General features: G+C 41.6%; 2 protein-coding genes across 4 annotated transcripts in view; one reads left to right on the forward strand and one right to left on the reverse strand.

Moving 5' to 3' along the window:
• The window catches only part of LOC126457572 (uncharacterized), a 40,501-nt gene extending 20,593 nt beyond the window's left edge, over positions 1 to 19,908 (reverse strand). The window contains exons 1-4 of one of the 3 annotated variants that reach the window (XM_050093995.1): positions 19,778 to 19,908; positions 19,396 to 19,489; positions 5,889 to 6,006; positions 5,733 to 5,809 (exon numbers count right to left, since the gene is read on the reverse strand). In XM_050093995.1, the coding sequence (XP_049949952.1) occupies positions 5,733 to 5,809; positions 5,889 to 6,006; positions 19,396 to 19,489; positions 19,778 to 19,878 (390 nt within the window). In that variant the 5' untranslated portion in view covers positions 19,879 to 19,908. Of the gene's footprint in view, positions 1 to 5,732; positions 5,810 to 5,888; positions 6,007 to 19,395; positions 19,490 to 19,561; positions 19,656 to 19,753 lie in introns of those variants that run through there. The other 2 variants (XM_050093996.1, XM_050093997.1) reach the window with 2 other exon arrangements.
• Positions 19,893 to 24,746, forward strand: part of LOC126457571 (N-sulphoglucosamine sulphohydrolase) — a 132,854-nt gene continuing 128,000 nt past the window's right edge. Inside the window, exon 1 of the mRNA XM_050093994.1 lies at positions 19,893 to 20,029. Within this exon, the coding sequence (XP_049949951.1) occupies positions 19,921 to 20,029 (109 nt within the window). The 5' untranslated portion in view covers positions 19,893 to 19,920. The remainder of the gene's footprint in view (positions 20,030 to 24,746) is intronic.

Raw genomic sequence — 24,746 nt, forward strand, 5'->3', positions numbered from 1 at the left:
TAAAAATCTGCCCTACAGGTTTTATTTTGACAATATGTTTACATCGCCAACATTATTGGTTCAGTTAAAAGAATGAGATTATGGCCCAACTGGCACTATTCGTGACAACTGTCTGCCTAACAAATGTCAACTTATACCCTCTAAGACAAGGTCCAAAAGGAATATGAGAAGAGATTTTGATTAGAAGAGCAGCAAGGAGAGTGATATGATTATTAGCAGATGGCTAGATAATTCTGCAGCAGCAGTTGCTTCGACCAGCCATGGGATCAATCCAGTAAGCTCTGTGAACTGATATTCAAGACAAAAGAAGAATAGAAAAGTTGTACTGTGACCACATGTTATCAGAGAAAACAACAAAAATATGTGGGGAACTGACCGATTGGATGAAAATGTAGCGTTATGTACAGTGAGCATCAGAGAAAAGAATGGTGGTGGCCAATTTTTATATGGCTACTGTATGTGTCTTTACATAATGCATGGCTTCTCTACAGAAATACAGGTATGAATATGCAACAACTGCAATTTCCATGCTACACTGTGAAATGTTATGCGACTTCCAATGTAACGATCCCTAGAGGTCCTGTAGGTAATCCATATCAAGGCAGAGTGCTGCAAGACATCGAATATGATGAAATAAATCATCTGGTAGCTATGGAGTCACAGAAAGAAAGAAGAGACTGTGCTGCACAAAACTGCAAAGGAACTCCAAGAACAATATGCAGCAAATGTAATGCAGGTTAGTGCATAGAGCGTTTTGTAATGTATCGCAGAAAATGAATGCTGTTGCCTAAACATAGTGTAAATGACATGCACTGCTTTATCTTATTTACTGTCATGTATTTCACTAATAATGTATGATCTGCCTAGCGTGACATATATGTCACACCATATTTCCCTCACATTATTAATTACTTTTTTGTTTAGTTTGCTGCTGTAAGTTTCATTAATGACAATAAACAAAGAAATATCTGATTTGTAAAATTCAGAAATGAAAATTAATTCAGGCAGAAATGGATTAACAATGAAATGTAGTCTGCACCTAATTTTAGCCACAAAGCAACCTAGCTGACAGTTTTGTTTTGTATGGCCCAAATACTATGTTACAGGCTGTCTTTTTTTTACTGTAGAGTTGTGAGTGTGGTAGACTGTGGAATGTGTTCTCCAGTACCATGCAAAGTGCAGAGTCAAGAAAACTTACTCAACAGGAACATACATTATTATTTAATGACTCTCACACAGTACACCCATGATGGTGGCTCAGGGGCTGATCATGGTTATTACGCAGCAGGTGACGTCTCCAGTGAAATGCTGACAGCAGCAGCTGGCAGTGACGGTGCCCTCACTAACTAAGTAGTTTGGCGGCTCTGTTGTGCAAAAAGGCCAGCTACTGGTGTCTTCTGCCTACACTCCATGGAATCCAGTAGAAATGTGCAAGTACCCTAAGTTGAACTCACGCGCGCCCTGGAAACCCAGCTGGTGTATCAGACAATGCTGGCCAATGAACGGCCTCACCCAAACAGGTCCTGTTCGAAGCCTGAAATCATCAGAGGTAGCTGGTGGCTCATAGATCAGCAGCTTCACCTACTTGTTAACACTGCTTGATGAAACTTAGTCATGCATTCAACCGAAGACTGATGTGGAGATTGCACTGGTCAAATCCACAATGCCAGAAGCTGAGCTTGGAGCATTTATATTTTCTCTGGCCCTGAATGGTATGTCGCATGCAGGCTGGACTGCATACTGAACTGTGGACACACCAGGTTGTGCTACACCATGTAGCAACCCAGTCAACCACTAATGGCAGAACACTTTTGATCTCTGCAATACTGCAGTGCTTGGCTGCAGGATTACACTGGTGGGAGGTCCACATATCCGTTGCATGACTATGGTCGTCTATCTGAGGCTCAGGCCACAACAATAATTACTCTCAATGATTTTATGACACAGCTAACTTCAGCTATGACACAACGATAGCCAAATGCTACAACATTTTTACATTTTGTAAAGAACACAACTGATTGGAAGTCCTGTCAAGGTCTGACTGAACATTGTATTTTTTGCCTTCTCCTTGTTTACACTTCATCACCACTGTTTAAAAGTTACAGCTATTATCATCTGCCATGAAATTATTGCACAATTATTATTTTTGTATGACAAGATGAAAATTTACATCTATGACAGCTGATGTGTCTCCATCCATGATAATGAACTGAATAAAAAATGTAGGAGAATCAAGTGATAATTAAAATACCTGGTTGTACTTCAGTATGGTGTTTGGGATAGCATGTGTAACGAGTGTGGCTTGGGTTTGCACAAGGAACACTATTGGGAACCCAGCTTGTTGTCATAGAGCAGGTCACTATTTCTGAATGCAGGCCATTTCTCACCACTATGAGACAAGTACAGTGCTAGGAAAGTTCTGCAGTATAGACGTCTTTATTTTAATATCCTAAAATAATTTATACTGCTTTCAATAGGTTTCTTCATTCTTCGAAATCACTCCTAAAGTTGTACTCCTCCCCCTTTCCATGTCTTCTGATAGTTCGGCATATTTCTTGGCCCCCATCTCAAGGGTTCCTCATCACCACTATGCTTTCAAATACAGAAATAAAGTGAAATCACATGTGGTGGCATCAAATATTCAAAAAATTTGAAGCCATTTCAAGTTCATCGATAGCACAAATTGTTGACTAGTGTGCTTACATGTTGTCATTAGCAAAGTAGGAAGCCCAAGTGATCATTTTTCCTCAGCTGAATGTCACTCTTTTCAGCCCTCTTCTTGAAACGATAAGTGTTTACCATCCTCTTCTAGAGAGACTGGGCTATTCCGATAGTGGCAATGACACTTTCATCTTTATATATTCACTCCTTGTTTTTACAGGTAGGAATAAAATAGACAGAAAAGCCAAAGAAACTGGTAAACCTGCCTAATATCGCACTGCGCCCCCATGAGCATGCAGAAGTGCTGCAACATGACGTGACATGAACTCCACTAATGTCCGAAATAATGCTGGAGGGAATTGACACCATAAATCCTGCAGGGCTGTCCATAAATCCGTAAGAGTATGGGCAGGTGGAGATCTCTTCTGAACAACACATTGCAAGGCATCCCACATATGCTTAATAATATTCATGTCTGGGGAGTTTAGTGGCCGCGTAAGTGTTTCAACACAGAGGAGTGTTCCTGGAGCCACTCTGTAGCAATTGTGGAAATCTGGGGTATTGCACTGTCTTGCTGGAATTGCCCAAGTTCTTTGGAATGCACAATGGACATGAAAGGCTGCAAGTGATCAAAGAGGATGCTTACGTATATGCAACCTGTCAAGAGTCATATTTACATGTATCAAGGGACCCATATCACTCCAACTGCACACACCCCACACCATTACATCTACATCTACATCTATACTCCGCGAGCCACCTTACGGTGTGTGGCGGAGGGTACTTATTGTACCACTATCTGATTACAGAGCCTCCACCAGTTTGAACAGTCCCCTGCTGACATGCAGAGTCCATAGATTCATGAGGTTGTCACCATACCCGTACATGTCCATCTGCTCGATACAATTTGAAATGAGACTTGTCCAACCAGGCAACATGTTTCCAGTCATCAACAGTCCAATGTCAGGCGAGGTGTAAAGCTTTGTGTCATGCAGTCATCAAGGCTACACAAGTAGGCCTTCGGTTCCAAAAGCCCATATCAATGATGTCTTGTTGAATGGTTCACATGCTGACATGATAATCCAGAACTGAAATCTGCAGACATTTATGGAAGGGTTACACTTCTGTCACATTGAATGATTCTCTTCAGTCATTGTTGGTCCCATTCTTGCAGGATCTTTTCCCGGCCGCAACGATGTCAATGATTTGATGTTTTATCGGATTCCTGATATTCACAGTACACTCGTGAAATGGTCATACAGGAACATCCCCACTTCATCACTACCTCACAGATGCTGTTCCCATCATTTGTGTGCCAATTGTAACACCACTTCAAACTCTAAATCTTGATAACCTACCACAGTAACAGCAGTAACCGATCTAACAACTGTGCCAGACACTTGTTGTCTCATAAAGGCATTGCCAATTGCAGTTTTGTATTCTGCCTATTTACATATTTCTGTATTTGAATGTGCATACCTATACCAGTTTCTTCGGCACTTCAGTGTGGCAATAAAACCAGGTTTTGTCAGTTACTGGCACTCTATTTCCACAAAGAAATGTTTTTCATACTTGTTAGTATTTCTTTAGAATACAAGATACAACAGACCAATTGCCGTTCTGTTAATGGGTATGATGTCAATGTTGAACAAAGCTGTCTCACTTTAAAGAGACATTGCAGAATTGGACAGAATAGAAGGTATGGGCACACCCAATGAGTGAAATAATCATATGACAAATTATTGTCTTCCTCCACAAGTTACAATCCTTTAGCTCCATTCTCTTCAATGATTAATCATGTAGAGCAACTTCAATGGCAAGTGTTCTCAAGACCATAGTTACCCCTCTGAAGCTTCTGTACTTGTCTGACACTCTTCTCAAAGCCCTGAAGACAACTGGGATCGACGTCAGATTTCAAGAAAAAAATAGACAGCAAAATTGATCATCTCTTCTTTCACTCTGTTGGGACATACTTTGTTACACCAGCTGATCACAAGTAAGTTGTGCGTTGTTCAGTTGGATTTTCATATTGTGAAAATCAGGTAGTATTTTTTCTCACTTATGTAGAACCACATTTCCAGGCCTCATTTGTACTACATTTCTGTGGTCCCTTAAATACTAGAATTATTTACTACTTAAGTAAAGAGCTGCAAATTACATATCAAATAAGATTCCCATAAACAGGATTCCTACCTATTTTTCTTGAATTACACTATTCAGTTTTTATAACACCTCACAATAAACATTTACACTGAATGGCGTGTCCTCAAGGTGAAAACTCTGCAGGAAGAGAACCTTTGCTGACCAACCCTTTTTTTTTTTTTTTAAAAAAAAAAAAAAAAAAAAAAAGGAAATCAAGCTTTTGGTATGGAGTAAATCTTCCAAACACTTAGTTTGATGATGAGTGTGCTGGGGGCTAATTCGTTTACTCTCAATGTGTAATGAGTGTTACTGCTTATCAGAAAGCAGCTTAGGATACCACCTCTTTGTTTCATCACAGCACAAATTATGAATTTGAAATCAAACCTGGTCTCATGAATTCCCAAATGATGTGTACACTTTAGATTAAACTAGTCTTGCGTTTTCTTTATTTCTTATTAGTTTGTACTGCATTATAGATTACCCTTCTTATGTCAACTAAAAGGCAAACAAAATAAGAGGCTCTGTGTTCATCTTTTCTTCTTCCTAGAATTGTTAATATAGTATCAAAATTCTCAGCAAAGAGAACATTACAATAGTGTAAGGTGTGAACCGATATCACACTTGAAGAAAGCATTTTATAGATCCACATATTATTGGATCATCAAAGCAGAAAATGTATTGTAATATATTATTAAAATGTTTCTCACAAGTAGAGAGAGAGAGAGAGAGAGAGAGAGAGAGAGAGAGAGAGAGAGAGAGAGACTCTTTTGTTTCAATCCTTTAATTATTTTCATCAACTGAATAATTATGTGTGGGAAAATGTGACTATAAAGTAACTTCCATAACAGCGCCAAAAATTACTAGAAACAACTTTGAGACATAGCAAATACAAGCAGCCATAGAACAAAATAGGTAAAATATGACTTTACCTGTTTACCAATTTCCTGTCCTCTCTTGTATGCGAGCAATCCATTTTCAGCAAACACATAATCATATTTCTGAAGTGCTGGAATTTAAGAATTATCTCCTATTAATTGCATGAAGTATTTTGATATATGCCATAAAATATTTTTTCTCTCACTTACCACTTTCACCTCCCAGCTGTCGAAGAATTTTTGACAGATCTGAACCACCAACAACACCAATGTTACATTTTGGTTTTATTTGTGTTTGAAGAAACTGTTCCATATCAGGTTCAATTATCTAAAAGATAACAAAGCCTTTTTGAGAAAATTGCCAAATACTCACTCTGTAAAATACTTCTTAAAGCTGAATTAACACTTCACATGTGTAAACTTTCAAGAAGATGCTTACAGAACACTAGCTTGACCAATTCTTTAGTACCGCATGCCAGTCTAAGACTCTTGCCAGTCAGGATTAATTGAGGAAGTAGATAAGTTCCAGAGAAGAGCAGTGCATTTCATCACTGGTTTGTTAGTAAGTAGGAAACCATTCTGGATGTGCTTCATGAGAGGCATTGTGTGTGGTGGAGATAACCATTACAGTTTCAAGAGCTTGTGTTCAAAAGAAGAGTCTGACAACACATACATTTCACTAATTGACCATGATTGAAAAATCAGAGAAATTAGAACTCCTACAGCTTACCAACATTCATTTTCCCAAGCATCAGTATCAGTTGTTAAGGGAACAAATGAAATGGGGGGGGGGGGGGGGGGGGGGGGGGAGAATGAGAATGATGATGGTACCAAAAGTACCCTTTGTCACACACAGTAATGTGGCTAGCAGAGTATAGGTGTAGATGTTGGAATGCGAGTTGTTCACATTGTATACGCTAGCTGTTACCCTTGGCTGAGCTCGCATATCAATAGTTTTGTTATGATGAGTGATGGTGAATAAGTAAAGTAATCTATTACAAGTGCAACAATGTCAGCTGCCCTCCTGCGTCTGGCTGTCTGGGTAACCATACTTGGCCCCCCCCCCCACCCCCACAAGTCTCCCAATGCCTGATGCTGCGGCAAGCAGTGTGGATGGAGAGGCTTTGGTAAAAGCATGCATCTATGCATCCTGCTACCAAAGTAACTACATATCATACAATGTGCATATTATGCAACAAATTTAATAATTTTTAAAAATGGTTTATTTCACTGATGTAAAAACATCCTCTTAGGGGTTAATTTTTTTACTTTATAAAGTAGTCAATGTTGTTCCTCAGGATTCACGCCATCTTTGTACCAAATTTCTTTGATTTCTGTTCAGAAGTTCAGTTGTGAAAAAATGAGACTCCACACTTATAATATCAGTAAGGATACCATGTTTGGTTTTTTTTATAAGGAAAACCTCCCCCTCATGATCCATCCTGCCAAAGTAAATCAATATGTACCTGAAACAAACATGAAATTAACTGATAGGTAGTCTAATTTTCAGGATATGAGCCATAATACCTCCAAAACTGATGCATTTTCCAGTAAGTTAATGTATATGCAGAATATATGGACATATATGTACATGCTGAATGAACTTCATCAAAATCTTGTTTACTGAGAATAGAGCATTAAAAATAGTTGTTTCAGGTGGCTCATTTATTCAAATGAGAAAACACACACAAAGAGGCTTACGACGGAGAACTAGCTCGTAGTTGGCATTGCCGGGGTATGTATTTATGTCAATCTTCTATTAGTCAGCCTACCCTCTCTCTTTTCGTACCCTCCTCCTACTCTCTCTCCCTGACATCTTCTCCCCCCCCCCCCCCCCCATCCATTTCCTCCTCTGTCTCTCTATGTCCACCACCTCCTCTCCCCTCTCTGTCCATTTCCTCCTCCCCCCTATCCATGCATATCCCCTCCTTCCACCTCACTGTCTGACCATCTCCTCCTCCCTTCTTTTCCACATTATTACGCTCTCCCAAGTAGGATGCCAGTAGTTCTTACTACAACGCTATATTTTTTCAGGTTGTAACTAATATGTGCACCAAATTTGGTAGAAATCATTTAGGATAAGCTTTTTATCCATGGCTTTGCTCACATATGCGCATGTCAAATATAATTCACATATATTTAAAATATTTCACACATAATTCTACTCAACCATCACAGGAATGAAAAGAATATTCATACTACGGAAGAAAGCCTTTTGAATTATATTGAAAAATAAGTTTCAATATTTTGATTTTTCCACCATATATTTGAGAGCACTGTGACTGTGTTACAAGATCCCACAAAACTGGAGGCCAATGAAACTGTTCATCCCCCATAACACAAGGAACAGAAAACAATTTCTGTGCATTTCACACAAACTTCATAACTGAAAAAAGACCTAAATACTCTGGTATCAAGTTAATATGCACATTGCAAAGAGACTTACAAAACCTCAAAACTGAAATGATGATCCCAGCAACCGTAAATAGTTTCTAGTAGGAGAAGAATTATATGGCGTGGCTGAGTGCATGAGCAGACAGTCAGTAAAAGTTCATTCTATGAGTTATACATTTCACACACTACATACAGACACACTAGTATTAGGAATTAGTATTATAAAGTGAACCAGAATTAGTAACACTCACAAACACAGGATAACATTATGTCAAAAAACTATATATTTTCTTAACTCTGGTAATGGAAGCCATTATGTATATAGTGCACAAGCTATTATATTTCATTACTGCGTAACCTAATATATGTATATTGTCTAGATTGTGAGCATAATGACCTGACTTATGTTAAATGTACATATCTGTACAAAAGGTAATTTATGAGAATAATAAAAATCACAATTACAATAATTCACCAGTACCTCTAGCAAATTTCGCCTTGCAGTTTCATTTTCCTACAGCTTAATGTTTATGATGATGTTATCTCCTTAACTATGTGCTGTGCAATAAAATAATCTTGCAGTTACATCCAGTGGTATATGTGGCTACTATATGCGAAATGTGTTGTGGACAGAGTTAGTAGTAGTAAAGTAATAAACTAAAACATTGTGCATGTTGTGGCAGCTTTCCAAGCGTCTCAGTGTTCATGATGCCATACCCCCTTAACTGTCTCTTGAACACTGATATATTTTTCTAGGTACATTCAGCAGCATACAAGGATACTGTCTGCAACATGTTTTGGGAACAGAAAGTGATGTGTAGACCAAGTTTGGTTGAGGAGATATGGAACACATATACCCACATACATACATACAGGTATTAGCTTTATTAATCATCTTGAGGTTGAAGCTCTTTTGTCTGTGTTTGCTTTAACAAGACATCGGCTTTTGGATGGGGTCCACCTTCAGCAAAACACAGTTTTGTTTTATATCCCAAACATGTTTCGTTGCAGGTGCAGCATCATCAGCGAACTTTTATTTGATGGCTGTTAAACATAAAGAATGTTCTTTACTGTTTGTATACATGTAAATATTAGTTTGCAAATTTTGAAAAACACACACAATTATGTATTCGTACCTTTTTACCACATGGTGTACAGTAAAGAACATTCTTTATGTTTAACAGCTATAAAATAAAAGCCAACAGATGATGCTGCATCTGCAGTGAAACATGTTTGGGATATAAAACAAAATTGTGTTTTGCTAAAGGTGGACCCCATCCAAAAACGTATTTATTACTAACTTTATTGTTCTCTTTCTGTCAATGGATCATTGTTCCACTTATGAACAGCAATTATTTTCAACTTAAAATAAATATAATATGGAGATGGGTTAATCACTTATTGATTTGGGTTAATCACTTTTTGATGTAGGCATAATCCAATATGTTACATTTACAGAGTGGTAGTAAAAGTCCATGGTTTTGGAAGCTGTACATGATTTATGGGTGCAAAAACTTCTCATTTTTAACTATAGGAAGTTATAGCTGATAATTAAAATATAAGGGTACAGTTAATATATGAATCTGCACTGATCCAAAATACTTTTGTGCTACCTGCATTTCTGTGAATGTATGAGACATTAGAGTCAAGAAAAATAGGGAATAAAATAATAAGCCCTATATGAAAAGAAAAAAAAGAACTCATTTGTGAAATCAAAATCTGCTATTGGGGAAACATTCTATACGATGTTCTCCACCGCTTGTTTTGCAACATGCTTGTATCCCACTGGACATGGAATTCAATAGATAGCCTCAAAGTGAACTGGTTTCAGCATGCTCAATTGGTTTCATGACAGCAGATGCCACATGCCATTCCATTTGGTTGATTACTACCTCCTACAGGAAAGTATTCATAAGTTTGGTGCATTATGCTCATGTATTATCATCTTGAAAAATTAACCCATCAATGAAATGTTGGCTGTAGGTGTGGACAATAATTTGGAGTATCCTGTCCCAATACTGTACAACATTCAAGTTAATCTTGATATTGATGAAGGGTGTCCAACACCTGTATATGATATCAGCTCAAAACATGACTGAACCACATCCCTGCTGAACCTGTTGGCTTGCATTGTTACTTGTATGTTTCCACAGTTTTCTAAACCAATCATTAAGCATAAAACAAATCCTGCACTCATCAATGAAGCAAATCTGATATTACTAATCCAGGTTAGATTCCAGGCGTTCTCTGTCCATCTTCTTCGCGCGCCATAGTGATGGAAGATTAGTATTGTTGCCCATAATGGATGCCTACAGGCCACACAGAAGCTTACTATAATGTTCAAAACTGTGCTCCCAAAAAAGAAAACACGTAGTTCTGTTGCATTCTCTTCAGGATGTCCTAGTGCCTTAATCTGCAGGAAGCAGGAGGTGTAGTTGACTGTGGGTGACCACTAAAAGACAGATCTTCTATATTCAGTGTCACATGATATTAGTCGAATGTTCGAAATGCACCACTAGGGTGAACACCAATACAGTGGGTAACTTCTTATGCTGACAAAGCTTCTTGTTGTAGAGCGACAGTAGCTGCAATGACGAAGCTTGAAATGACGATCTAAGGCACGTTGACAGAATGAACAGTATACAAGTGTTACAGAGTCCCAATCATAAATGGAAACACTGTATACACAACCAAAGAATGATTTGTTTCATTACTGAGATAGCTGTACATAGCAATTTCCTGTGGTCAAAAGGGTACTTAGAAAGAGGTTTTTGACAAAATTAAAAAAATAAATAAATAAATAAAATTGTGCTACTCATGCAGGTGATGCCAAACTGTTTTTAATCAGTTTACTATCGAAGAACACTATTGCAGACCAATCAACGCGAATGTGAAACACAATACATTTCCACTGTTAGATAAATATGTGCCAATCCAGACACAGACAATGCATGTGCAGATAAACCACAATGTATTACTTGTTTATGTCAGCATGCACAGAATGCATCAATTATAACAAGATTGGGATACAGAACTATCATCTCTAAGGCTGTAATAAAATTTTCTGTTTAAAATTTGAGTTATGGCAAATTCTGTTTAAAATATCACTCGTAGCAGCAGGTACTGAAATAGGGTTTTGTCTTTGAGGTCACCAAACTTACTGCTGTTTGGCATATTGCATGTACACATAAAATGGTCTGTTTCACAGCCGTTTCTGTAGGTTTACAGCGGTATAAATGAATGATGCATTTAATTGAAACACACAACACGATCAATTCAGTCTTGAAACATTACTGTTTATAAGAAATTCAAAGGCTGTTGTCATTCAAATAAAAGCTGGCTGATGTAGTAATCAATGCTAGTCATGATAAACGGCAATGAAAATCACTAAAATTCAACAAGGCACTAAGGTCCAGTCGAAAGACAATTTGCTTCTTTCTTAATCATAGTTTGCCACAGATCACTTTTGTTCTCAATGATTAAAAAATAACCCAGGTTACACCCACCTCATGTAAAAACTGCAGGCTTGATACGTAGAACTACTATACTACATCAACTGTTCACATTTTAAGCATACTCATCTACCTGGGATAAAATGACCATCTCGATGATATCCAGCAAGAATTCTGCAGACACTAATCCTGTGAAACTTGTGCTTTTCACATATATCTTGACAATCATAGATAGACACAAGCTGGTTCATTCAGTGTTTGTGAAGTTCCAAAAAGCTTTTGACTCTATACCAAACTTACACCTACTAAAGAAAATGTTTCTGTGATATATCTAGCTAAGATTACCACTATGTTTGAAACTTCTTGACATGTTGAGCATGCCATGTTATTCTGTGTGGAAAATTATCCAATGACACAAAGTTAATTTTAGGTAACGCCAAAGAATATTTTTTTTTTTTTTTTTTTTTGTAGGGTTTAAGGGCGCTCAACTGCTGAGGTCATTAGCGCCCTGTCACTGGTGTTAGAGCAAATGGAATCTGCTAAAACTCAAGGGGATGGGGGGAGACCAGAAGTACCTGACAAAGATGCAGATAAAATAAGTAAAAAGGTTAAATGTCTTTGGACAAGCCAGTTAAAGTTATAAAACGCAGAATACGAGCAGCTGCTCGAGCGTCATCAGCTAAAACATCCGGTAAAGTAGATGGCAGGGACAGGATAACACGAAATTGACTAAAACGGGGACACGACAATAAAACATGGCGCACTGTTAATGCCTGACCACAAGGGCACTGCGGGGCTGGATCACCGGAGAGCAGGTAGCGGTGGCTAAACCGGCAATGCCCAATCCGCAACCTGGTCAGAAGGACCTCCTCGCGCCGAGATGGTTGGGAGCGGTTTTACTGCCCGGAGCTTGTTTCCTTGGAGGGATGACCAAGCATCCCACCACAACGACACAAGCCTCTTCCATACATCCCCACGAACGTCAGATGACGGGACACAATGGGAGGCTGGCCGAGGCAGGAGGACTGCAGCCTTGGCTGCAGCATCCGCAGCCTCATTCCCAGGCACTCCCACATGTCCGGGAACCCACAGAAAGCTGACAGAACCACCATTATTAGCGAAAGAATGGAGGGACTGCTGTATCCGTTGAATCAAGGGATGGACTGGATAGGGAGCTCCAAGGCTCTGAAGAGCACTGAGTGAGTCAGAGCAGAGTACATACGATGAATGGCGGTGGCGGCGGGCATACTGAACGGCCTGATGGAGAGCAAAAAGCTCGGCCGTAAAGCTGGAACATTGGTCGAGGAGCCGGTATTTAAAGGTGGCGGCCCCGACGACAAAGGCACAGCCGACACCATCGTCAGTTTTGGAGCCATCGGTGTAAATAAAGGTGTGACCGGCAAGTCGAGCACGAAGTTCGACAAACCGTGAGCAATACACTGCAGCCGGAGTACCCTCCTTCGGGAGTGAGCTGAAGTCGAGATAAATAGGAACCGAAGCCTGGAGCCAAGGTGGTGTCGGGCTCTCACCCTCTCTGAAGGTGGTAGGGAGGGCAAAATCCAATTGTCGAAGCAGGCGACGGAAGCGGACTCCGGGGGGCAGCAGGGCAGACACATACAACCCGTACTGACGGTCGAGAGAATCGGCGAAGAAGGACTCGTAAGAGGGGTGGTCGGGCATAGACAACAGCCGGCAGGCATATCGACACAGCAGTACGTCGCGCTGGTAGGTCAATGGTAACTCGGCAGCTTCAGCATAAAGACTCTCCACAGGACTAGTGTAGAAGGCTCTGGTCGCAAGAAGTATCCCCCGATGGTGGACGGAGTTGAGCCGGCGTAAGAGGGACGGCCGAGCGGACGAGTAGACGAAGCTCCCATAATCCAGCTTCGATCAGACTATGGACAGATACAAGCGAAGCAGGACAGTGCGATCCGCTCCCCAAGATGAACCGCTAAGAACTCTTAGGACATTAAGGAAACGTGTACAACGGGCCGTCAAATAAGAGACATGTGGAGACCAACACAGTTTCCTGTCCAACGTGAGCCCTAGAAACTTAGTTGTTTCCACGAATGGGAGAACAACGGGACCGAGATGTAAGGATGGCGGAAGGAACGCTTTATATCGCCAAAAGTTGATACAAACTGTCTTCTCTTCAGAGAACCGGAAGCCAATTGCCACGCTCCATGAGTAGAGGCTGTCTAGACAACGCTGAAGGCAGCGCTCCAGGAGGCATGTTCTCTGGGCACTGCAGTAGATCGCGAGGTCATCGACAAAGAGAGAGCCTGAGAGAGTAGGTGGAATGCAATCCATAATTGGATTGATCGCGATGGCAAAAAGGGCTACGCTCAAGACGGAGCCCTGAGGTACTCCGTTCTCCTGGAGGAAGACGTCGGACAATACGGAACCCACACGTACCCTAAACTTTCGATCCGTTAAAAAGGAATCAATAAAAAGGGGCAGGCGACCGCGTAGGCCCCACCTGTGCATAGTGCGGAGGATACCTCCTCTCCAACAGGTATCATAAGCCTTCTCCAAGTCGAAGAACACGGCTACCGTTTGGCACCTTCGCAAAAAGTTGTTCATGATGAATGTCGACAAGGTCACAAGGTGGTCAACAGCGGAGCGGCGGCGACGAAAGCCGCATTGGGCATTAGTAAGTAGTCGTCGAGATTCAAGAATCCAGACTAACCGAGCATTAACCATGCGCTCCATCACCTTACAGACACAGCTTGTAAGAGAAATGGGGCGGTAACTAGAAGGAAGGTGTCTATCCTTCCCGGGTTTGGGTATAGGAACAACAACGGCGTCACGCCAACGCATGGGGACTTGACCTTCGGTCCAGACGCGATTGTAGGTACGAAGAAGGAAGCTTTTGCCCGCCGGAGAAAGGTGCGCCAGCATCTGAACGTGAATGGCATCTGGCCCCGGAGCAGAGGACCGGGACAGTGCAAGCGCACGTTCGAGTTCCCGCATAGTAAAGGGGGCATTATAAGTTTCCAGATTCAGCGAGTGGAAGGAAGGTCGCCGAGCCTCTTCTGCCTCTTTCCTGGGAAGGAAGGCAGGATGGTAATGGGCGGAGCTTGAAACCTCCGCGAAAAAGCGGCCAAAGGCGTTGGAGACAGCCACAGGATCAACAAGGACCTCATTACCTGAGGTCAGGCCAGGTACCGAGGAGTGGGCCTTAAAGCCCGCAGCCGGCGCAGGCTACCCCAAACGACAGAAGAAGGAGTGAAACTGTTAAAGGAGCTGGTGAAAGAGGCCCAACAAGCTTTTTTGCTGTCTTTGATGACTCTACGGCATTGCGCTCAGAGGCGTTTGTATTCTATACAATTCGCCAACGTAGGATGGCGGCGAAAGGTGCATAAAGCACGTCGTCGAGCACGGATAGCGTCCCTACAAGCCTCGTCCCACCAGGGGACGCAAACGCGACGTGAAGAAGAAGTAGTATGAGGAATGGAACGTTCGGCAGCATTGATGATAACAGCCGTGAGGTATTCGACCTGACTGTCACAACTGGGAAAATCGTGGTCCGGAAAGGTCGCCAGGGAGGAGTACAGTCCCCAGTCAGCTTTCAGTATGTTCCAGCTCGAAGGACGTGGGGATGGGGTGTGGTGCAGGAGACGAACGACACAGGGGAAGTGGTCGCTCGAATAGGTGTCAGAAAGGACATACCACTCGAACCGACGGGCAAGAGTGGTAGAACAGATCGAGAGGTCCAAGTGGGAGTAGGTATGAGTAGAGTCCGAAAGGAAAGTCGGGGCGCCGGTATTGAGGCAGACAAGATTGAGATGGTTGAAGACATCCGCCAAGAGTGAGCCTCTTGGACAGGACGCAGGAGAGCCCCAAAGGGGATGATGGGCATTGAAGTCGCCAAACAATAAGAACGGCGGGGGAAGCTGAACGATCAGGTGCATCATGTCAGCCCGACTAACAGCAGATGATGGTGGAGTGTAGATGGTACAAACTGAAAAAGTAAAAGCAGAAAGAGTAATGCGGACAGCTATTGCTTGGAGTGGGGTCGTCAATGGGATGGGATGGTAATAAACATCGTCCCGAACGAGCAACATGACCCCACCATGAGCTGGGATACCGTCCACAGGGGTGAGGTCATACCGCTCCGAGGTATAGTGGGTAAAGGCAATACGGTCAGTCGGGCGCAACTTGGTTTCCTGGAGACCAAGGACGAGCGGACAGTGCAGGCGGAGGAGCAGTTGTAATTCCTCCCGATTAGATCGAATACCTCTTATGTTCCAATGAAACAACGCCATCGCTAGTCATAAGGTTGGGGGAACGAGACGGGGGAAGAGCTGGTCACCTCGACGGCCGCGGAGGGCCAGGTTGCGAGGGAACTACGCTACAACCGACGGGAGGCGGATCCGGTTCCATCGACTCGTCGCCAGCTGCGGCCGCTGTCCCTGGTTGTGTAGGACGGGCCGCATCATTTGCCGACGAAAGGCTGGTGGAGCGCCTGGCAGCAGAGCGTCCCGGCGAAACTGAGGACGGCCGGGAGCAGCGACTCACGGATGGAGCGTCAGACGAAATGCGCCGGGGTGGAGAGGGGAATAGAGACTTCTTCTTGGAGGCCTTCTTGGAAGGCCGAGGAGGCACAGGGATGGTGGGCTGGACCCGAAAAAAGTCCTCACGCACGGGGTCCGTTTTGGAACGCCGGACCTCGGAAGCTGGGGTCCGGAACGTTTCCCCGATGGACGCCTGAGAAGAGGATCGCTTCTCAGGTGGCGTGGGGGGAGGAGGAAGGGTGGCCCCTGGGGCAGAGGGGGTGGGGGCCACGTGGGAGGAGGATTTAGAAGGGAGGGATTTGGGAGGCGGAGGCAGAGCCCCCTGATGGGCGGAGGAGGCGGAGGGGGGACAGGATAGGGGTGAGGATACCGCGGAAGGAGTGGACACAACTGAGGCAAACGAAGTGGTCAATGGCACGGGATGGAGGCGGTCGTACTTCTTCCGGGCCTCAGAATAAGAGAGCCGATCCAAAGTTTTGATTTCTTGTATCTTCTTCTCCTTCTGATATGCGGGGCAGTCTGAGGATCTAGGCGAGTGGACACCAGGACAATTAACGCACCGAGGTGGTGGGGTGCATGTATGTTCCTCACGAAGAGGACGTCCACAATCGCCACAAAGGGGTTCAGCCTCACACCGTGATGACATGTGACCAAAACGCAAACACCTAAAACAGCGCATAGGAGGCACATCACCTTTACCTTCTCCGGGAGAACGTCCCCCTCGAAGGCGAGGATAAAGGCCCCGGTGTCGATGCGACGGTCTTTGGGGCCGCGCTGGACTCGCCGGATGAAATGCACGCCTCGGCGCTCCAGGTTGGCCCTGAGCTCCTCATCAGATTGTAGCAGGAGGTCACGATGAAAAATAACCCCCTGCGTCCTATTTAGTGCCAGATGTGGGACAATGGATACTGGGATGTCCCCTAGGCGGTCGCACGCCTGGAGCGCCGCCGACTGTGTGGCGGAGGTGGTCTTGATAAGGACGGACCCTGAACGCATCTTGCTGAGAGCCTCGATTTCCCCGAAGACGCCCTCAATGTGCTGAACAAAGAACATGGGCTTGGAGGTGGCAAACGTCCCCCCATCGGTTCGAGAACAGACCAAATAGCGGGGGAAGTACTTCGCCCCAAGCCGGCAGGCCTGTCCCTCCTCCCATGGAGTGGCCAAGGGGGAAAGGGCAGGAGAACCAGAACTAGAAACGGTACCTTTTCTTTTGAAAGACTCGGCCGCAGAGCGACCTGATACATGTTGACGTTTCATCTGCGAAACGTCCGCCCCGATACCACCCACTCCGACCAGGGGCTCTCCCCACGGGTGCCACCCAGCCGCAGCAAGGGCCACCTGGCAGGATGACCATTGCCGAGAGTCCTGATGCCCCAAGGAGACGGGCATCTACTCCTTGGCCGACGTGGGGAGGGTGCAGCTCAGGTATCGGCAGTACGATCCCTGTGTTGTCAGGGGGCTAGAACCTAGAGGGTACATGACGACCCCACCACAACGGGCTGGCTACCGTGCTGGATTTCTGGTGCCATGGAAAGTCCATCATGATCGCTGGTGCAGAGGGAGATGCACTATGGGCGTAACTTGCGACAACCCATCAGGCATTTAGGCCCAATTTGAGGAATAGTGGGTATGGTTACAACGCCGGTGCAATGCTGAGTGCCAAGGTCGTAGTGCACTTAGGACCAGTGGTATACCATGTAAGGTGTCCTTCCCCAAAAGGCTCGTACTTCTGTAGAATTTTGAAAAATGGAGGTCAAACCCCAAGGGGGACCATTACATGGAAGGCCGAAACGGTTGAAACTCCTTTTAGTCGCCTCTTACGACAGGCAGGAATACCTCGGGCCTATTCTTACTGCGGACCCGCAGGGGGTACGCCAAAGAAAGTGTGATAGGCCATTTCTGTTCAAGTTATATGCTAATGACTTAGTAGATGAACCATCAGCTCCACTAGACTTATGTAGGTCTAACGAACAATGTTTTGTTTCTTGAAAATAAGGGGGGCTTTTCATCTGTTGAAATACTGTTACCAACTGCATTCCTGTAAGTTATAAATAATGAATTAAAAACAATCTGCTGAGATGAGAAATCACCCCCACCCCCTCTTTCCCCAGCGGTCTCTGGAATCTGCAGTCTATCCTACAAGAAGGGTAACTGACATGATAAATGTTATTAGTACTGTGAAAAGGCTCCATTGTAGCAGTAACTCTTAAACAAATTTTACGAACTATTACATAAAAAATGCATGACAAGTCAAGTATGTGTCAACCACAAAGTCAATATAATAGTCACTGCATACACAAGAATGTGTGAAGGATATCTATAGCTAAAACATACAAACAAATAAGTGCACGTGTTATGGAGGATAGGCATCATACGTCTACAAATATACTAAGGGACTGCACCATCCACAAGACCCTAGATACTTACAATAATGATTGTTGCCTATTTTGACAGTGAGTCTGCTTTGCAATACAACTGATCCACTTAGTCACAAGCTAACAAATGTGCTCAAGAAAAGAAGGTGTTTAGCATGGCTCACAATCGCCTTTGCTTAGTCTGGATGACCTCATTGTGATCAGCAAATTTTGCAGTGGTCTTTTAATCATCCAGACAAGTTAAAACTTAACAGTGTGAAGAGCATGTTTCATCATTTCAAATTTCAAATCATGCAGTGGATCTGCTGTATATGCAGTCATACGAGAGAGCAGCCTATCACAGAGAAGCACTTCTTGTGTGACATTGTTGAAGTGCCTTACTAACATGTCATTGTAATAAGCACTAATCACAGTTTGGATCCCCTCCTGAAACTCCACCAATATATAGCCTTTGACAGCACAAAAGACATTTAGAATTATTTGATCAGTGGATGGCTACATCATAAACTGCTGATGTGAATCCTGATTAACTGCGTTCTGCAGCACTTTTCTAAGCACCGGTTAAAACTTGCATACACATACAGTAGTCTTCTTGTGTGTGGAAATTAATTCTAATGTTTAGTAGAGTTTTATTCACATAATGTATGAACCAATAAAATAGATGTCTCAACTCTGCATATACTTTGACAAAGGAGAATGTTCTTTCTTTAAGATGACGAAATTGTACTTTATAAAACCCTGTCCTCAGTAAGCAACCATTGAGACAAATACGTACAGAAGTAATATGTTATAAAGTGATTTGTTATTCTGGGCTAATATTACAAGAAATGTTGAAAACTGAAAAAGGGGCTCGGGAGAAGTACGTACACGCAAATAAAACTGCTCGATAAAAACACACAAAACGAGCACTTGACACTGTTTTACTTTGTTCACATTTTATGTGGTGGTGACAGGCGAGAAATTAATCAAATTGTAATACCTGCACTGGTGCAGTAAGTGTACCATCCACGTCAAATAAGCACAGGATTTCATCTCTTCCGCTCATGTTTTTGCAGCAGACGCCTTCTCTTGACCTACAATGAAAACATTTAATCAACACTTGGTTTGTATTGGATACTATTGTTTTATGTCGGGTTACTACTGACACGATGACCTAGTCACTTGAGAGAAATTAGCCAGCGTGTTAATAAACTTTTCCGCTGACAGAGCACCTACTGATGACATCTCATGCTACTTTATCTTTCCACAAATGTAGACAACATTGTATTGTACAAAAATAATGTAAGGTCATGTTTTTCTTCTGTTGTCAATTACTTATTCCTGAAATTAACCCCTACAATCTGCAAGTATGTGTTCCTTACAATTGTTTCCTCTTCAAACAACTGGCGCCGAACCACAACCGGCACACGCGACGGTAAACAAACGTAGTTGGCACTATTGCCAGTTTGGCATTACAGTACATGTGACGTGTCAAGTGTAAACAATCTTTCAGTGAAATTGCGAGATGTGGGTTTATTCTGGCACACGTTCACCCACAATATTTCACTTTGTTTTAATAGTGTTTGTGCTCACAGACAACGTTGTGTGCAACAGAAATGTGTTACTGCTTGTTGGTTGGTATTAAAAGGACATACGCATGTCGATTTACTACATTGCTAATGATTTGTCATATGTAACAGGATGAGGAAAATGGTTCGAAGCTCTGAGCAGATTACAGATTCATAGAATCACAAGTGTCGTCATTCGATGTACATTTCTTAGTCGGTCTGTTAAGAAAAAAAAGAAAAGAAAAAAGAAATACAAACTGCGGGCATAGACGAACCGTATCCAAAGACTTTTTTTTTTCAATTCCTTCTTGTATGTGACTTCAGATTTGGTTTCAAGTTTCATAAGTAAAATATAGAATGCAGTAGATGTGATAAAAGAAAGGAAGATGAATTTATTTAGCAGATGGCAGTTGAATTATTCTATGATTTATATTTTTTCATACCTCTGCTAGCGCAGTTGATAGTTTAACTAGGAGCGCCAAAGATTACTATTTTGTCACGCAGAAAAGCAACCGCGAGATATGAATGATGATATAATTTTTTTTGTGTTATGTAAATACATGTTTATGACCTAAACAGTAACACTTCATATGTGTAACGGAACAAAGTTAGTTATTGTCAATCTGCAGTAGCCCCTGCCTTATTCTTATTATCCACATGAAATAGTAATATCCCAGCATTGAATGGCATTCGTCAACAATCACTCTTGTCGTAATTTATAAACTCAGCAGGGGCAATTAGCATATCTCACTAAACTAAAATCCCAAGCAGAAACGAATTTAGACTAGCAGTACCGATAGTGTAATACTGAATCTTCGAAATGAGTGATCCCTCAGCAACATACATCGAACAGGTATTGCCTGTGTAGGCCAAAAGTCTGAATATGAGTTTCATTTGCGATAGAATTTTAACTTGTTAGAAAATTTGCACATAGTATACAAAATACTGTATACATCTTGGCAGTATATTATTTATAACAATTATTACTCTAGCCAGAAGACCTGGCAGTACTGCAAGACATATGTGTAGTGTGTCAACAACTCCAAAAACCTGATAGAAAGAAGCACAAAATATTAAAGTTTAATATCCCATTGATACGAAGATAACATGGAACACAAGCTCAGACCAGACAAGGAATATCTTGCTGGTTGAATAAAAATTTGAGCCCACTTCTTCTGAATGCAAGCCTTGTGTTTTAACTACTGTGCTGCCTACCCTGATAAAAACTTACTTACAGTATAAAACTCAGTTTAGTAAACTGTGCTGTAAATGATGTAACAGAAAGGCAAGCTTGGTTTCTGCCCAGGAAAAAAATACATGTTCACAAAAGTTAAACTTCACACTGTTTATTAAGAATGCTATGGACAATAACAACATTGTGGGTTTGCCACTCATAGATATCTCTGCCAGCTAGAATGGGTTAACACCAGACACCTGGTGCATAAGATCTACACTAAAACAAAAGGTTTCACACTTAAGATGACAAAATGACCACATAGTTTGCAGAATTCAAGTATGGAAGGCACTGGTAATTGCAACAGAAAAATAGTCTACTTAGTGGCAGCATACTAACACCAACACATTTTAGTTTTTATACCAATGACCACTCTTCATGAACAAAGTATCCTGCAGAGGTGAGATGGCTTCACCTGGAACCAAAAACAGAGGGTTAACTGTGTAGAGGCCAGACATCAGAGATCTTTGGAGAAAAGAGAAGCAGCTGTATGAAAATCAAGAACTCAGGTGGCAAACCAGTACTAAGCAAAAAATGGAAAGCTGAATAATGGAAGGAATATATAAGAAGGGCTCTAAGTTATGAAATAAATGATATGAGGTGGTAGATATGATACTGTGAGAAGTATCTGATAGAGGAAGGAAATACCTAAGTCAAAACAAGGCCCATGGAGCAGATGACATTTCCTCAGAATTATTGAGATTCTTGGGAGAGCCAGCCATGACAAAACTATGTGCAAGATATATGAGACAACTAAAATACCTTTAAGAAGAATGTAATCATTCTAATTCCAAAGAAGGCAAGCACTAACATGTGCGAGTTTTACCAAACCATTAGTTGAAAAGGTCAGTCTTGAAAATACTGATGCAGATTGTTTACAGGAGAATAGAAAAACTACAAAAAGCCAACATTGAGGAAGATCAGTTTGGGTTCCAGGAAAATGTAGGAACATGTGAGACCATACTGATCCTATAACTTATCTCAGAAGATAGGCGAGAGAAAGGCAAACCTTGATTTATAGCATTTGTTGATTTAAAGAAAGTGTTGGACAATGTTGACTGGAATACACTTTTGAAATTCTGAAGGTAGTAGGGATAAAATATGAAGGGGGGGGGGGGGGGGGGGGACAAACGTATAGTTCCAGAAGAGGGGCAGCAGCCTTCTCACAGTTTCTGGGGCAACAATATGGATGATTGACTAATCTGGCCTTGTAACATTGCTACATGGCCTTGTTGTGCTAGTACTGCAAGAGGCTAAAAGCAAGGGGAAACAACTGGTAGATCGTAACTGAGCAGATGTGTAAGAGAATCTAAGGGAAATGGATAGGTCAATGTTTGATTATAAATACTGTGTCAAATAGTGGTAGTGCAGGAGCAGGTTTAATAACTAGCAAGAAAATTTAAATGTAAGTAAATTACTATGAATGGTATAGTGAACACATTATCATAGCTAAGACAGACATGATGACAATGCCCACAAGTTTATAGTTCCACAGATGATCAAGAGATTGAAGGAATTTGTAATGAGATAAATGGAATTATGGTGATAGGGAAGGGAGATGAAATTTTAATTGTGTTGGGGGACTGGAATTTGAACATAGGAAAAGGAAGAGAAGGAAAAATAATAGGAGAAAATGGCCTGGGGGAAGGGAATCACAGAGAAAACCATGTGATAGAATTCTGCGAGAACATAATTTAATCATTGCTAACACTTGGTTTGAGAATCATGTAAGAAGATTACTTACGTGGAAGAGAACGGGAGACACTGGAAGGTTTGAGATTGATTACTTAATGGTAAGAAGAGACTTCGAAATAAGATTTAAACTCTAAGATATTTTCAGGGGCAGATTTGGACTCTGACCATAATTTATTGGTTATATAATGCAGATTAAAACTGAAGAAACTGCAAATAGATACAAAATTAAGGAAACAGGTCCTGAATAAATTAGATGAGCCAGAGGATGCTCAGAGTTTCAGAAGGAGCATTAGGTAATGTTTGATTGTAACAGGAGAAAGGAATACGATAGAAGATGAATGGATAGCTTTGAGAGATGAAATAGTGAAGGCAGTAGAGGACCAAATAAGTAAAAAGACAAGGCATAATAGAAATCCTAGGATACACAGGAGATCACCTTCCACATTTCACAGTTAGGCAATTGTCTGTTCTGTATCCAATTTTAGCTGTCACCTCATTCTGGGTCTTCTTATGATGCTCCTTTCTCTTAGTCTGATGTGGGATTCTCTTTACACTCATTCTTTTTAGGTGATGTTTCCATAGTGTTTTATTTTCTTCTGTCTTTTCATTGATATTATAAACCTCTAGTTGATTCCTAATATTCTCATTTCTTATATGGTATTCCCTGATATCACCTCTCATTTCCCTCAGAAATCTATTTCTGCCGCTTGTAGTTTACTTTTATCTCACTTTTTAGGGATTCATGACTTACTTTTATATGGCAACATAGGTGTAGTCATGGCTTTATAAAATTTAATTATGTTTCCTTCTGTATTTTGTTTTGGAATGGTGTTTGCCATTCTGCTCATTGACTGAGCATTCGATGAATAAGTCAGTATTGTAAAACAATGACACATCATAGCTTATACTGCATCCTAAAAAATTAAAGTTGGAGAAATGCTAAGATGGGATATTATCTGTTGTAATTTCTGAATAGGTATAGTATTTCCCATGATGAGTCATGAGTTTAATTTAGGAGATACTGGACTTAATTGATGAAAGGAGAAAATATAAAATGGAGCAAATTAAGCACTTAAGAGAGAATACAAAAAGAAAAAAGAAAAGAAAGAGAGAGAGAGAGAGAGAGATATTGAAGACTGACAGAAATTGCAAAATGGCTAAACAGGAATGTGCAAGTCTGTAGAAACATGCATAAGCAGGGGAAAGATAGATGCTGCCTATAGAAAATTAGAGAGATCTTTGGAGAAAAGAGAAGCAGCTGTATGAAAATCAAGAACTCAGGTGGCAAACCAGTACTAAGCAAAGAATAGAAAGCTAAAAAATGGAAGGAATATATAAGAAGGGCTATAAGTTATAAAGTAAATGATGATGAGGTGGTAGATATGATACTGTGAGAAGTATCTGACAGAGCAAGGAAATACCTAAGTCAAAACAAAGCCCCTGTAGCAGACGACATTTCCTCAAAATTATTGAGATTCTTGGGAGAGCCAACCATGACAAAACTATTTAATCTCATGTGCGAGATATATGAGACAACTAAAATACCTTTAAGAAGAATGTAATCATTCTAATCCCAAAGAAGGCAAGCACTAACATGTACGAGTTTTACCAAACCATTAGTTGAAAAGGTCAGTCTTGAAAATACTGATGCAGATTATTTACAGAAGAATAGAAAAACTACAAAAAGCCAACATTGGGGAAGATCAGTTTGGGTTCCAGGAAAATGTAGGAACATGTGAGACCATACTGATCCTATAACTTATCTCAGAAGATAGGCAAGAGAAAGGCAAATCTTGATTTATAGCATTTGTTGATTTAAAGAAAGTGTTGGACAATGTTGATTGGAATACACTT

This window comes from Schistocerca serialis, chromosome 2, assembly GCF_023864345.2.
Source record: "Schistocerca serialis cubense isolate TAMUIC-IGC-003099 chromosome 2, iqSchSeri2.2, whole genome shotgun sequence".
NCBI classification, from domain to species: domain Eukaryota; kingdom Metazoa; phylum Arthropoda; class Insecta; order Orthoptera; family Acrididae; genus Schistocerca; species Schistocerca serialis.